At 31.8% G+C, this 16,082-nt stretch overlaps 2 protein-coding genes across 2 annotated transcripts; both read right to left on the bottom strand.

The window, feature by feature from the left end:
* Positions 1 to 712: 712 nt before the first annotated feature.
* Positions 713 to 2,197, bottom strand: LOC111689194 (cuticle protein 16.5-like). Its single transcript, XM_046955687.1, has 3 exons — positions 2,063 to 2,197; positions 1,718 to 1,999; positions 713 to 1,648 (listed from the first exon to the last, which is right to left on the bottom strand). The coding sequence occupies exons 1-3, from the start codon at positions 2,072 to 2,074 to the stop codon at positions 1,223 to 1,225; spliced, it is 720 nt and encodes a 239-aa protein (XP_046811643.1). The 5' UTR covers positions 2,075 to 2,197; the 3' UTR covers positions 713 to 1,222.
* A 2,667-nt stretch (positions 2,198 to 4,864) lies between these two features.
* Positions 4,865 to 9,535, bottom strand: LOC111689193 (ice-structuring glycoprotein-like). The gene is made up of 5 exons (XM_023451688.2): positions 9,380 to 9,535; positions 9,008 to 9,319; positions 8,764 to 8,945; positions 5,528 to 5,750; positions 4,865 to 5,460 (listed from the first exon to the last, which is right to left on the bottom strand). The coding sequence occupies exons 1-5, from the start codon at positions 9,389 to 9,391 to the stop codon at positions 5,149 to 5,151; spliced, it is 1,041 nt and encodes a 346-aa protein (XP_023307456.2). The 5' UTR covers positions 9,392 to 9,535; the 3' UTR covers positions 4,865 to 5,148.
* Between the last annotated feature and the right edge of the window lie 6,547 nt (positions 9,536 to 16,082).

Here is a 16,082-nt window from a genome sequence, read left to right as displayed (position 1 = left end):
AGTCTAGTCTATAGTTTTGCCTATAGTCTAGTATATGGTCTAGTCTATAGTCTAGTATATAGTCTAGTCTAGAGTCTAGTCTGTAGTCTAGTCTATAGTATAGTCTATAGTCTAGTATATAGTCTAGTCTATAGTCTAGTCTATAGTCTAGTCTAGAGTCTAGTCTATAGTCTAGTCTAGAGTCTAGTCTATAGTCTAGTCTAGAGTCTAGTCTAGAGTCTAGTCTATAGTCTAGTCTAGAGTCTAGTCTATAGTCAAGTCTATAGTCTAGTTTAGAGTCTAGTCTATAGTCTAGTCTAGAGTCTAGCCTATAGTCTAGTCTAGAGTCTAGTCTATAGTCTAGTCTATAGTCTAGTATTGTCTAGTCTATAGTATAATCTATAGTTTAGTCTATTGTTTAGTCTATAGTATAGTCTATAGTCTAGTCTATAGTCTAGTCTATAGTCTAGTCTATACTCTACTGTCTTAGTCTATAATATATTTTAGTCTATATTCTACTCATTAGTCGGGTCTAAAGTATAGCCTAGTCTAGTCTAGTCTCGTCTAAGTGTGATCAAGAAGTGAGTCTATAATCTTGTCAACAGTCTAGTCTATAGTCTATAGTTTAGTCTATTTTATAGTCAATAGTATTGTCAGTTAAAATCTATAGTCTAATCTATAGACCAACAAATCTTCTTTTTTGATACCTTCCTATTAAATAAAATTCAAGAGGTTTTTGAAAAAAGTTCAGTTACTTTTTATTATTTTTTTCCATTAACATTAAGATTTCTAAATTGTTTTCTAAACATACGAACTATATAATCAAAATACAAGAGATCTCGGCTCTGCTATTTGTTTTTGTGTTCCAATTTATATATTTACATGAACTTTTTTCCTTGCCGTTAATTTAAAAATAACTAAAAAAAGGTTGGAGCAAAGAAAAGGCGGTTAAATTGAAACATAATAAAGTTAGAGCTTAAAATAAGAATTAGAATTTTTTTACTTTAAATATAAAAATATATATATTTTTGATTCTTTCTGCAAACGTTTTGGGAAATAATTGATCTTTTGGTGTTCCTCGATTTGATAATCTTAAAATTAAGATGAATATTTTAAAAACATAAAACAAAATTATTGACTAAAGTTCGTTAATCGTGATTGGCAAAATTAACACGGCGGCTTTCAATGTTTCATAAGTAGTAGATTTTGCTGAGGGCGATGATGGTTTCTGGACTAAAGAAACTTAATGATGACCGCCATAGCCAAAACCATGACCATAACCAAAACCACCATGGCCATACCCTACTGAGATGGCAGGTGCAGCAGCGTAGGAAATGGCAGGAGCAGCAGCATACGAAATGGCGGGCGCGGCAGCTACTTTAACGGCGGAAACAGCGGGTGCTGCATAAGATATGGCAGGAGCAGCAGCATAGGAAATGGCGGGCGCGGCAGCTACTTTAACAGCGGAAACAGCGGGTGCTGCATAGGATATGGCGGGAGCAGCAGCATAGGAAATGGCGGGCGCGGCAGCTACTTTAACAGCGGAAACAGCGGGTGCTGCATAGGATATGGCAGGAGCAGCAGCATAGGAAATGGCAGGTGCTGCAGCTACTTTAACGGCAGGAGCTGCAACTTCAATAGTTTTGGAACCTGGGGAATTGCTTTCAACCTAAAAATAAAACATTAACATTATCAAGATAGAACTGAGTTTCAATTAAAAATCAGAAAAAAAACTCACATAAGTAGTGTAACTAATAATAGGAGAGGCAACAGCCTTGACAACAGCAGGTGCTGGGGCAGCATATGAAATAGCAGGAGCAGCAGCAACAGCCTTAACCACAGGAGCAGCAGCAGCATAAGTAACAGCTGGAGCTGCATAGCTGACAGCAGGGGCTGCATAGCTAACAGCAGGGGCAGCATAGCTAATGCCACCACCTAAACCATAGCCATGACCTAAACCTCCCAAACCACCATATATGCCAGGATGGGCAGCAGTAGCAGCTATTAAGGCAAACAAAATCTATAACACATGCCGAGAATGATTATAACATCCACAGAATAGTTTTTCTTAAATTTTTCTCACCAAAAATTTCATCTTATTTTATTATTTTTTTTATTAATCACAAAAATCAGGATATTTCCTTCAATAACAAGTATTAATAACACTTTAATATTTTATCAACTTTTTCGAAATGACTGCACGTCTAGATGCGTTTTGTTGAACTGTAATTCATCAAAGATTTTGCGATACTTTTATACACATTGGAAAATCTAATGCGAAAAAATCTTAAAAAATTGAATTAAACAAAAGCGACCAAAATAATTCAAACAAAAAACTCACAAAAATCTTTAAACAGAATCTCTTAATATTGAATAAAAAACTAACTTAATAAAAACACTAAAATCACTCACTTAAACAAAAACACGCACAATCACCCCAAACTTATGTTCGTTCACATTATGTTCAATGCATTAAAACGTTCGATCTCTAAACTCTCTAAATTCGCAAAGCATTTGCTCTCTTTTATAAAATACATATTTTCCTTTTTAATACTATAGACAGAGAAAATTGTCTCAATCTCAAAATGTAATTCTTATAATCAGTGTCTTTGTGTCTTGTTTAGTGTCTGACTGAAGTCACCATCTAAACAAAACTAACTTTAGAATGTTTGATCAACAGAGTTTGTGAAAGTACTTTCAGAAATAAACAAAAGTGCCTTTTTAAGGTATACTTTGTGGACGAAATGTAAACATCTGTTTCTATAGTATGCTCTAAAGTCTAGACTATAATGTAGTCTATAGTATAGTCTATTCTATAGTATAATCTACAATCTACTCTATAATCCAGTCTAGTCTATAGTCTAGCCTATAGTATACAATGTAGTTCTTATATGTTCTACCCTATAGTCAAGTCTGTCTAGTCTAAAGTATATTCTTTCCAGTCTATAGTCTTGTCTATAATCCAGTCTATAGTCTTGTCTATAGTCTCTTCTTTAGTCTTGTCTATAGTCTATTCTATAGTCTAGTCTATAGTCTAGTCTATAGTCTTGTCTATAGTCTAGTCTATAGTCTAGTCTATAGTCTTGTCTATAGTCTAGTCTATAGTCTAGTCTTTAGTCTTGTCTATAGTCTAGTCTATAGTCTTGTCTATAATCCAGTCTATAGTCTAGCCTACAGTCTAGTATACAGTCTAGCCTATAGTCTATAGTCTAGTATATAGTCTTGTCTATAGTCTAGTATATAGTCTTGTCTATAATCCAGTCTATAGTCTTGTCTATAGTCTAGTCTTTAGTCTTGTCTATAGTCTAGTCTTTAGTCTTGTCTATAGTCTTGTCTATAATCCAGTCTATAGTCTAGCCTATAGTCTAGCCTATAGTCTAGTCTACAGTCTAATCTATAGTCTAGTCTATAGTCTTGTCTATAGTCTTGTCTATAGTCTTGTCTATAGTCTTGTCTATAGTCTTGTCTATAGTCTAGTCTATAGTCTAGTCTATAGTCTAGTCTATAGTCTTGTCTATAGTCTAGTCTTTAGTCTTGTCTATAGTCTATAGTCTTGTCTATAGTCTAGTCTTTAGTCTTGTCTATAGTCTAGTCTATAGTCTTGTCTATAGTCTACGCTGTAGTCTTGTCTTGTATGTTCTACTCCATAGTCCTTTCTATAGTTAAGTCTATATTCTATTTATAGCCTAGTCTCTAGTCTACGATCTAGTGTTGTCAATGGTTAGTATATAGTTAAGTCTGTAGCCTAGTCTATTTATAGCCTAGTCTATAGTGTAATCTTTGGTCTAGTCTTTAGTCTAGTCTATAGTCTAGTCTAGTCTGAAGTCTAGTCTATAGTCTAGTCTAAAGTCTAGTCTATAGTCTAGTTTATAGTCTAGTCTATAGTCTAGTCTATAGTCTAGTCTATAGTCTAGTCTATAGTCTAATTTATAGTCTAGTCTATAGTCTAGTTTATATTCTGGTCTATAGTCTAATCTATAGTCTGATCCATAGTCTAGTTTATGATCTAGTCTATAGTCCGGTCTATAGTCTAGTTTATAGTCTACTCTATAGCCAAGTCTATTTTCTAGTCTATAGTATTGTCTATAGTTTAATTTTTAGTCTTTTTATAGTGTAGTCTTTAGTCTAGTCTATAGTCTATTCTATAGTCTAGTCTATAGTCTATTCTATAGTCTAGTCTATATTATAGTTTTAGTCTATTCTATAGTCTAGTCTACAGTCTAGTCTATAGTCTGGTCTATATTCTAGTCTATAGTCTATTCTACAGTCTAGTCTATAGTCTATTATATAGTTTAGGCTATAGTCTAGTCTACAGTCTAGTCTATAGTCTAGTCTATAGTCTGGTCTACAGTCTAGTCTATAGTCTAATTTATAGTCTATTCTACAGTATATCGTTTTTTTCATAGCATTTTCTATAATTTATTCTATAGTCTGTAGTATAGTCTATATATTAGTATAGTCTATAGTTTATAGTCAATGGCCTAGTCAGTAGTCTAGTTAAAATTCTAGTGTATAGTCTAGGCCGTCATGTTTATAGTCTAGTTTATTTTCTAGTTTACTCTGTAGTCCAGCTCAAAATACTGACCTTATACAGGCTTTCACATATACAAAATTGCAAAAGTTTTTTATGAAAAAAAGTGCAATTACTTTTTATATTTATTTATTATTTTTTTTTTTTGCTTTTTGATTTATAAAAATTTGTTTTCTAAAAATATCAACTAAATAATCACAATACAAGAGATTTCTGTTGTCGTTTTTTTTTTTTTTTGTTTAAATTGAACTTTTTTTCCTTGCCATAAATTTATATGGAAAAAGGATTAAACAATTTAATACCTAAAAAATTTTTGGAGCAAAGAAAAGGCGGTTTAATTGAAACATAATAGAGTTAGCGCTTAAAATAATAATTATAATTTTTGTGTTTTTCTTTTACTTTAAAATATAAAATATATTTTTGATTCTTTCTGCAAACGTGGTGGTTTTTCCTTTAAGGGGAATAAATGTTGTTTGTTTAACACAAGCGTTTGATATTCTTAAAGTTAATGTAAACAACGTTAAAAAAAGTTAATGACTAAATTCGTTAATCGTTATTTTCAAAAATTATACGGCGGCTTTCAATGTTTCACAAGTAGTTGGTTATTTTGAGGTCGATAGTTTCCGTTCTAAAGAAACTTAATGGTGACCACCATAGCCATAACCATGACCATAACCATAACCACCATGACCATACCCTACCGAGATGGCAGGCGCAGCAGCATAGGAAATGGCAGGAGCAGCAGCATAGGAAATGGCGGGTGCAGCAGCGACCTTAACAGCTGAAACGGCAGGAGCTGCATAGGAGATGGCAGGGGCCGCATATGAAATGGCAGGAGCAGCAGCATAGGAAATGGCTGGGGCAGCAGCTACTTTAACGGCAGGAGCTGCATAAGAAATGGCTGGAGCGGCATAAGCTACTGCTTTGACAGCTGGTGCATGGCTTACAACCTTTTTATTAAAAAAATAAAAAATCAAAACAGAGTTCAACTTAAAGCAAAACCTTTAAACAACTCACTGTGCTAAAAGTGGAATAACTGGTAGCAGGAGCGGCCACAGCCTTGACAACTGCTGGGGCTGCATACGAAATGGCTGGGGCAGCATATGAAATAGCAGGAGCAGCAGCAACGGCCTTTACTACAGGAGCGGCAGCATAGCTAACTGCTGGAGCTGCATAGCTAACAGCAGGGGCTGAATAACTTACAGCTGGAGCTGCATAACTAACGGCAGGGGCAGCATAACTAATGCCACCGCCATAACCATAACCATGACCATAACCACCCAAACCACCATAAATACCAGGATGGGCGGCAGTAGCAGCAATTAAGGCAAACAACACCTATAACACATGTCAATAATGATTAATAAATTAAAAAAACTAATTTTTTCTAAAAATTTAGATTTCTCACCAAAAATTTCATATTTATATTTTCTTTTATTAAATTTTCTTAAAAATCACAAAAATCAGGATATTTCCTTAAACAAATATTAGTAACACTTTAATATTTTAACCGCTTTTTCCAGATGACTGCACGTCTAAATATGTTTAGTTGAACTGTAATTCATCATAGATTTTACGATACTTTTATACACATTGGAAAATCTAATGCAAAAAATTGCAATTGAAATTAAACAAAAGCCGAACTAAATAAAACAAAACAAAAAAACACATAAAAATCTCTGCACAGAATCTCTAAATATTGGGGAAAAAAAACACATAAAAATTAAACCACTAAACTCACTCACTAAAAATAATAAAAAAACACGCATAATCACCCCGAAAAAATATCTATTCAACAGACATCGATCGCATAAATTATGATCAATACATTAAAAACGATCTATCTCTACACAAAATTCGCATCATTTTTCACATAGCAATGCATCTCTTTTACAATATTTTAAAGTAGAGAAAATGTGATTCTTATGGTCTGTCTTTTGCTGCTCTTATATTTTAGTTTTGGTCGTTTGTTTCGTATGTACATACGTACGTGTCTTGTCCAGCGTCTGACTGAAGTCACCAGCTGAACAAAGTGAATCTAGTTTATGTTAGTTTTTTGTTTTAAGAGAAGGATAACTAAAATATGTCGAGAATGATTCGTAATTATAAATTTTCAAAAAAAAAAAAAATGTTTAGTTATTAGTGTAGTCTACAAACTAGTCTAGTCTACAGTTATTATTATAGTCTTGATTACAGTCTAGTGTATTATCTAGCATATACATAGTCTAAAATAGCCTAGTCTATAGCCTATTCTATAGTCTAGTCTATATACTAATGTATATTCTAGTCTAAAGTCTAGTCTATAGTCTACTCTATAGTTTAGCCTATGGTTTAGCCTATAGTCTTGTCTTTAGTCTAGTATATAATCTAGTCTATAGTCTAGTCTATAGTCTAGCATGTAGTCTAGTATATAGTCTAATCTATAGTCTAGTCTGCAGTCTAGTCTAAAGTCCAGTCTGCAGCCTAATCTATAGTCTAGTCTACAGTCTTGCCTATAGTCTAGCCTATACTCTAGTCTTTAGTCTAGTCTGTGGTCTGGTATATAAGCTAGTGTAGTCTATAATCTAGTCTGTGGTCTAGTATATAAGCTAGTGTAGTCTATAGTCTAGTCTACATTCTAGTCTATAGTCGAATCTGTAGTGTATTCCTTAGGCTTATCTATAGTCTAACCTATAGTCTCTTCTATAGTATAGTCCATACTCTAATCTGTAGTCTTGTATATAATCTAGTCTAGTCTATAGTCTAGTCTGTAGTCTAGCCTATAGTCTAGTCTATAGTCTAATTGATAGTCTAGTCTAAAGTCTAATCTATAGTCTAGTCTATAGTCTAGTATATAGTCTAGTCTTAAGTCTAGTCTATAGTTTAGTGTATAATCTAGTCTATAGTCTAGTCTATAGTCTAGTCTATAGTCTAGTCTGTAGTCTAGTCTATAGTCTAGTCTATAGTCTAGTCTATAGTCTAGTCTATAGTCTAGTCTATATTCTAGTCTATATTCTAGTCTATATTCTAGTCTATAGTCTAGTCTATAGTCTAGTCTATAGTCTAGTCTATAGTCTAGTCTATAGTCTAGTCTGGTCTATAGTTTAGCCTATAGTCTAGCCTTTAGTTTCTTCTATAGTCTAGTATATAGTCTAACCCATACTCTAGTCTTTAGTCTAGTCTGTGACTAGTATATAATCTAGTGTAGTCTATAGTCTAGTCTTTAGTCTGGACTTTAGTCTGGTCTTTAGTCTAGTCTATAGTCTAGTCTTTAGTTTAGTCTATAGTCTAGTCTATAGTCGAGTCTATAGTCTAGTCTATAGTCCAGTCTATAGTCTAGTATATAGTATATTCCATAATCTTCTTAAGTAAAGTCCATTCAATAGTGTAGTCTATATTCTAGTCTATAGTCTACTTTGTAGTATAGATTTTAGCCTATAGACTATTCTATAGTCTAGTGTATATTCTAGACCATATTTTGGTCTTTAGTCAAGAACATAGTCAAACCTACACTGTAGTCTATATTCTAGTCTACTGTTTACTCTTCAGCCTATAGTGTAATCTACAGTCTAGTATATGACTTAGTTTATAGTACAATCTATAGTCTACATAAAGTCATGTCTATGGTCCAGCCTAGTCCAGTATATAGTCTAATTTATAGACCAACACATCGATTTTTTTTTGATTTTCACATTAAATAAAATTCAAGAGTTTTTTTTTTGAAAAAAGCTCAATTACTTTTTATTTTTAAAAACTTTTTTTTAAATTTTTTGATTTATAAAATGTTTTCTAAAAATATGAACTATATGATCACAATACAAGAGATTTCTGTTTCTGGGGTTTAAATTTTAAACATGAACTTTCTTCCTTGCCATTAATTTAAAATAAAAAGGAGATTAAGATTAGAGCAAAGAAACGGCGATTAGATTGAAACATAAAAATGTTAGCGCTTAAAATAATAATTATAAATTTTATAAATATATTTTTGATTCTTTCTACAATCGTGCTGGTATATTGGTTGGGCGGTAAACGATGTTTTTAAAACCCTCCGATTTGGTATTCTTAAAATTACTATGAATATTAAAAAAAAACATAAAACAAAGTTAATGACTAAAGTTCGTTATTCGTTAATGGCGAAATTAATACGGCGGCATTCAATGTTTCATAAGTAGAAGATTTTGTTGAGGGTGATGATAGTTTTCCGGACTAAAGAAACTTAATGATGACCGCCATAGCCAAAACCATGACCATAACCAAAACCACCATGGCCATACCCTACTGAGATGGCGGGTGCAGCAGCGTAGGAAATGGCAGGAGCAGCAGCATAGGAAATGGCAGGCGCAGCAGCTACCTTAACAGCGGAAACGGCGGGTGCTGCATAAGAAATGGCAGGAGCTGCATAGGAAACTGCGGGAGCTGCTACGGCTACAGCTTTAACAGCTGGTTGGTTAACAACCTTTAAGTAGAGAAAAAGTTTAAGGAAATTTTAGCTTTAAATGATGAACTTAACAAACTCACAGTGGTAAAGGAGTTATAACTGGTAGCAGAAGAAGGGCCTACAGTCTTGACAATTGTAGCAGCTGGGGCAGCAGCAACGGCCTTAACCACAGGAGCGGCGGCAGCATAAGTAACAGCTGGGGCTGCATAGCTTACAGCAGGAGTTGCATAGCTTACAGCAGGAGCTGCATAGCTTACAGCGGGAGCTGCATAACTAACGGCAGGGGCAGCATAGCTAATGCCACCACCTAAACCATAGCCATGACCTAAACCCCCCAAACCACCATAAATACCAGGATGGGCGGCAGTAGCAGCAATTAAGGCAAACAAAATCTATAACACATTGTCGAAAAATATTTTTACAATTTTAGTTTTATATGTTAAATTTCTCACCAAAAATTTCATATTTAGGTTTCTTTTTTTTTCTTAAATTCCACAAAAAATTAGGATATTTCCTTTAATAAGTATTAGTAACACTTTTAATTGATGTTTTCAAAAGACTGCGTTTAGTTGAACTGTAATTCATTATAGATTTTGCGATACTTTTATACACATACAGAATCTAATGCCAAAAACAGAGTTTAAAACATAAACTACAATTGAAATTTAACAAAAAGTTTAACGAAAAAAAAAACTCAGAGATTTTTCTGCACAGAATCTTTAAATATGGGAGAATAGACGTTTTAAAAGAAATAACTAAACTTTACTCACTTAAATTTAAAGAAAAAAAAAACGCACAATCACCCCAAAAATATAAAATCTAAACAAACATCGATCAATACGATCATAACGACGTTTATAAAAATACGCTTCATTTTAGAAGAGACATAGTTTCATTTTCAATACTTATTTTCAATACTAAGTAGAATAGAGAAAATGTGTTTTAAACTTAAAATGTAATTCTTCTGATCTTTCGTTGATCTTGTGTTTTAGTTTTGTTACGTTGTTTTGTCTTGTCTAAAGTGTCTGTCTGAAGTTACTAGCCAAATAAAGTGAATCTAGTTTATGTTATTTTCTAAGGGAAGGATAACACAAATAGCTTGATCATATTTTGAAATTATAATTTTGTTAAGGTACGGCTAAGGACCTCTTCTAAGGATTAAAACTTCTCTCAAGATCAGCTTAACTAAAGATCGTCGTTTATACCTATCACCCTCTAGGTTATAGTTCAATTTTACTATTGGTTTTAGTCAAAAACTATAGGCTGGAGGCTATAGAAAATAGAGAAATGATTTCAAATTTTTATTGTGATTCTTGTGATCTTTCGGTGATCTTGTATTTTATATTTGTTACGTTCTCTGAAGTGTCTGTCTGAAGTTACCAGCCAAATAAAGAGAATCTAGTTTATGTTATTTTCTAAGGGAAGTATAACTCAAATAACTCAATCATATTTTGATAGTTAAAATAGATAGTTGTCTGAAGTATATATCGGAAGTTATCAGCTAAATAAAGTGAATCTAGTTTATGCTATTTTCTAAGAGAATGATTACTTAAAAAGCTCGATCATGCTTGGAAATTATAAATATTATCTCAAGAAAAAAAGTATAGCTAGGTACGTCTTCTTAGGCTTTACACTTCTCTCAAGATCAGTTTAATAAGGGAACGTTTACACCTATAACCGTCTAGTTTATAGTCTAGTTAGTGAGACTATAGGCTATAGAGAATAGAAAAATGGTTTCGAACTTTGAAAGTGATTATGATCTATGATCTTTAAGTGATCTTGTATTTTATATTTGTTACGTTCGACAAAATGTCTGTTCTTCTGAAGTTACCAGCCAAATAAAATGAATCTAGTTTATGTTATTTTCTAAGGGAAGGATAACTCAAAAAGCTCGATCATGTCTTGAAATTATAAACGTGTTAAAGTACTTTTAAAGGAACTTCTTCCGAAGGTTTACACCTCTCTCAAGATCAACAAAATTAAGGATCGTTTACGCCCATTAAAATCTAGGTAATAGTCAAGTTAGACTATGGATTTAAATCTAGTAGACTTCAAGCTGTAATCTGGACACACTACAGAATATAATCTGGACAGATTTTAGATTATAGTCTGCTAAGGCTTATAAAAATATTCTAGTTGGAATATTAACCATAGTATGTTTAGAATATTGGCTATGATCGAATCATATTATAGACTATAGTACACTTATACTGTAGACTTCAATCTATGCAGACTTTAGGCAATATTTTATTATTTTTCTTAAACGATAGTTGGCTAACCTTCCCCCCCCCCCGCCTAGTACCATAGTTTTATGTCATTTTACTTTTAAAAGTGTAAGTGATGCAATGAGGCGTAGTTTTTGTGAGTTTTTTTTTTTTTTTAAGTGGCTCTACAAATGTCGTTCATTCAGTCAAACTACCTTGTATAGAATCTAATCATATAAAACTTATAAGAAAACAATTCAAAATCTAATAACAACAAAAACAAAAAACCCCAAAACATGATCGAAGATTTGTAACACCGGAATCACCATAACTGTATTATGACGTTAGACTATGAATGATTTTTTTTACACGAAATTGGGTGGTAGACGACAAAATAATTGAAAATGTAAAAAAAAAATACATAAAATGAACGCCTGAAATATTGAAAATATTTAAGACATTTCGACTGTCTCTTAAAATTGGACAAACGATTGGACTTATTAAAAATACAGAAAAATCATATTTGAAATGTTTAAGCGTTTCAACAGTTTATATGGTGTATTATAAATAAAAATTAATTTGATTTTCATTTACTTATTTGGATTTTAAGTAAAAATTCTTTTTTTACAAACATGTTACATTTTTATTTAATTCAAATAGTTTTGGTTTAAAGCAAATTGTTATAGTTTTACTTTTGTGGACTGTGGTATATTGATTTGTTATCTTGAAAATTTGAAAATTTTAACTCAAAATAACTACACGTTATTATTTATTTCATATAAACATATAAAAAAGAGAATTGTGTTTTATTTGTTTCTGTTTCAAATATTACAAATTTGGTAAAATATGTTTCTTTTTTTTCGCTGTTCATGTTTTGCTAAAAAAAATTCTTTAAGTTTGTTTGGGGGTAATTAGTTTTTACATGTTTTTTTCGTCGCCATTGTCGTTGAGATCTGGTTAAGAAATAAATATTTTTCTAAGTAGACTAATTTGTGTGTTTTCCAATATTTTTAATGTTATAGTTTTGTGAGATTTTGCGCAATAAACTTTTCAAAAAAACAAAAAAAAAAAAAATTAATAAAATTTTAAAGTTTGTTAGCAAATCCCTAAGGAATTTAGAGTGGCTTGTGCATAATATGTTTCGACTAACTCTTACATATTTCCACACTTTGTCACCATTTATGGTTGTAAAAATAATTTGACACCTGTATGGTTTTTATTAGCAAAATTTAAGTTTTAATTTATTATGCAATTGCAGTTTTATAAAGACAAATAATAAGGGTGGTCAGGGGGTGAAGTATTGAAATTTAAACTATTTTCTTAAACAATCGACTATACTCTTCTTGGAATACAGAGTAACGTGCATTGAGTATATCAACTTAAGTGTACTAAGCCCATAGACTTTGGTCTAGTCTATAGTCAACTTTGTAATCTAGTTTATTCAGAAATATAGTCCAATTTTAGTTTATAGCCTATTTCATAGTCTAGTCTATAGTCTAGTCTATAGTACTATAATCTAGTTTATAATCTAATCTATAGTCTAATCTATAGTCTAGCCTATAGTTTAGTCTATAGTCTAGTCTATAGTCCAGTCTATAGTCTAGTCTATAGTCTAGTCTATAATCTAGTCTATAATCTAGTCTATAGTCTAGTCTATAGTCTAGTCTATAATCTAGTCTATAGTATAGTCTATAGTATAGTCTATAGTATAGTCTATAGTCTAGTCTATAGTCTAGTCTATAGTCTAGTCTATAGTCTAGTCTATAGTCTAGTCTATAGTCTAGTCTATAGCCTAGTCTATAGCCTAGTTTATAGTCTAGTCTATAGTCTAGTCTATAGTCTAGTCTATAGTCTAGTCTATAGTCTAGTCTATAGTCTAGTCTATAGTCTAGTCTATAGTCTAGTCTATAGTCTAGTCTATAATCTAGTATATAGTCTAGTGTATAATCTAGTATATAGTCTAGTCTATAATCTAGTATATAGTCTAGTCTATAATCTAGTCTATAGTCTAGTCTATATTCTAGTCTATAGTCTAGTCTATAGTCTAGTCTATAGTCTAGTCTATAGTCTAGTCTATAGTCTAGTCTATAGTCTAGTCTATAGTCTAGTCTATAGTCTAGTCTATAGTCTAGTCTATAGTCTAGTCTATAGTCTAGTCTATAGTCTAGTCTATAGTCTAGTCTATAGTCTAGTCTATATCTAGTCTATAGTCTAGTCTATAGTCTAGTCTATAGTCTAGTCTATAGTCTAGTCTATTGTCTAGTCTATAGTCTAGTCTATAATCTAGTATATAGTCTAGTGTATAATCTAGTATATAGTCTAGTCTATAATCTAGTATATAGTCTAGTCTATAATCTAGTCTATAGTCTATAGTCTAGTCCAGTCTATAGTCTAGTTTATAGTCTAGTCTACAGTCCAGTCTATAGACTAGACTATAGACTAGACTATAGACTAGATTATAGACTAGACTATATACTAGATTATAGACTAGACTATATACTAGATTATACACTAGACTATATACTAGATTATAGACTAGACTATATACTAGATTATACACTAGACTATATACTAGATTATAGACTAGACTATAGACTAGACAATAGACTAGACTAAAGTCTAGTCTATAGTCTAAAGTCTAGCCTATAGTCTAGTCTATAATATAGTCTATAGTCGATAATCTAGTCTATAGTCTAGTCTATAGACCGGAGTAAACACTAGACTATATACTAGACTATAGACTAGACAATAGACTAGACTATAGAGTAGACTGTAGACTAGACTAGACAATAGACTAGACTAAAGTATCGACTTTAGCAACACTATAGATACAGTGTAGTCTATAGACTATAATATAGATTAGACTATAGACGGTAGGGCATACTTAGATTTCAGAAACTCTGAATGACTTCCTATTTTTCCATAATCTGGTCACCTCTGCTCTTAATTTCTAGCCAAACCCATACAATAAATTATTAATTTAATTTTTTTCCTTTGAAAAATATTTAATACAATAATTTTTCAATCATATAAACAATCAAACAATAAATTACTAACTATACTTTTAATACCACTACAACAACAATTACGAACAAATATACAAAAAAAAAAAAAAAAACAAATAATTGTTGTTAATAATTGTATAAAATTTATTAACAAATTGCCAATAAACACTTAATTGCGGATAATCATCATCCTAATAAACCAAAAAAAAAAAACAAACAAACAAACTAAACTTGACAGGTTGTTGCAACAGAACAACAACTAAAATACAACTTGTTAATATTGTTAATTTATGGAAAGGACGTCCGTTTAACATGTTACACTCGGCTCGATTTGCCAATAACATGAAATGGAAAATAAAATGATATCAAAAATGTTTGTTGGCCAACACAAAATTCTCTTGCCAAAATTATTTCTAATTAAGTTGTATAAAATCTACAAAATTAGACATAATTAACAACTTTGGTTGATCTATTACCGTTTAGCTTTGTTTTTTTTTTTAAATCAAGGTGATCCAAATAAAGTTACATTTCACTTTGTTTTAGTTGCACTTTAATTGTTGTTACTAAAAACAATATAATCTTAACAACATTTTAGACAATGACAGCTAGGCTTTTTTTTTTGTTTGTGTTGTAAATTCTGAAAATGTAAATGTGTGATTATGTTTAGCTAAATCATTTTAGTTGTGGTGATGATCGCCAAGGAAGGTGATCTTAGCAACATATTTAGTTAAGACCTTATTTTACTTAGTGTATGTTTACATAGGATTGGTTTAGTGGTTTGTGCTTGATTTGATGTTTTATGAAATAGCAAATTTGTTATTTGATTTGCACTAGTTTTGAAAGTATTTATCGGATGTAGATCTACAAGGTTATTGAGCAAAAAAAAGTTGTTTAAAAATGTTATTTAATTAAAGGACATTTTAATTTAGACTCTACTAGACTATTAGCGATTCAGATTAGAGGCTTTAGTTTATAGATTTAATCTACTGAGAATATAGTCTGCTAAGACTATCGACTATAGTATGTTGGGATTAGAAACTATAGTTTGTTCAGACTATAGTCTGCTTAACTATATGCCGTCTACATTCTGATCAGACTATCAGCTATAGTGTACGGTAGCTCTTTGCTATACTTTTCTTAAATTTTTACAGATATTATTGTTATCAGGCTATCGACTATTATTTGCAAAGACTATCGACTATAGTATGTTTATATTATCGACTATAGTATGTTCAGATTATTGCCTACATTGTGCTTAGTCTAACCAGTATTGTCTTCTCAAAGTATCGACTTTCAAACTCAGACTATAAATTCGACTATATACCACTAGGACCACTTAAACCATAGAGAACATATTGCACGGAATATTGACTATATTCTGCTCAGGCTATTAACAACTTTGACTATAGATTATATGCTACTCGGCTTATTGACTATATTCTGTTTAGGATATAAACTATTATCTACTTAGACTATCGACTATAATCTCTTCAGACTATCGACTATATTATCTCTAGTCTATGGATTATAATCTCTTCAGATTATCGACTGCATTTTGATTAAACTATCGACTATTGTGTACTGGGACTATAGAATGTTTTCTGCTCAGTCTATTGACTATTACTTACACATACTATCGACTCACATTATCGACTATATGCCGCTTGCACTACCAACGATATACTTAGACTAACGGCCAAAGACTACTCAGACTGCCTATAATCTCTTTAGACTATCGACTATAGTATGCCATTAAACTATTGCCTACAAAGACTATTAAACGTTTTCTGCTCAGTCTATTGACTATTACTTATTCACACTAATCACTATAATCGGTCCAGATAATCGACTATATTGCTTAGATTATCGTTTATATACTACTCGAACTATCGACTATATTCTTCTCGATTATTATCTGCTAATGCTATCAACTTTAGTTTGCTCTT

The sequence above is a fragment of the Lucilia cuprina genome, chromosome 6 (assembly GCF_022045245.1).
Source record: "Lucilia cuprina isolate Lc7/37 chromosome 6, ASM2204524v1, whole genome shotgun sequence".
Lineage (NCBI taxonomy): Eukaryota > Metazoa > Arthropoda > Insecta > Diptera > Calliphoridae > Lucilia > Lucilia cuprina.
The sequence above is the reverse complement of the archived record's forward strand: the minus strand, read 5'-3'. Positions and strand labels throughout refer to the sequence as shown.

What these genes read in the sequence shown, in the direction of transcription:
- LOC111689194 (XM_046955687.1), bottom strand. An exon ending in TTATTAGTTACACTACTTAT is followed by an intron (nt 1,649 to 1,717) that starts GTGAGTTTTTTT and finishes TTTTATTTTTAG; the next exon opens with GTTGAAAGCAATTCCCCAGG.
- LOC111689193 (XM_023451688.2), bottom strand. An exon ending in GTTATAACTCCTTTACCACT is followed by an intron (nt 8,946 to 9,007) that starts GTGAGTTTGTTA and finishes CTCTACTTAAAG; the next exon opens with GTTGTTAACCAACCAGCTGT. An exon ending in GTTATTCCACTTTTAGCACA is followed by an intron (nt 5,461 to 5,527) that starts GTGAGTTGTTTA and finishes TTTAATAAAAAG; the next exon opens with GTTGTAAGCCATGCACCAGC.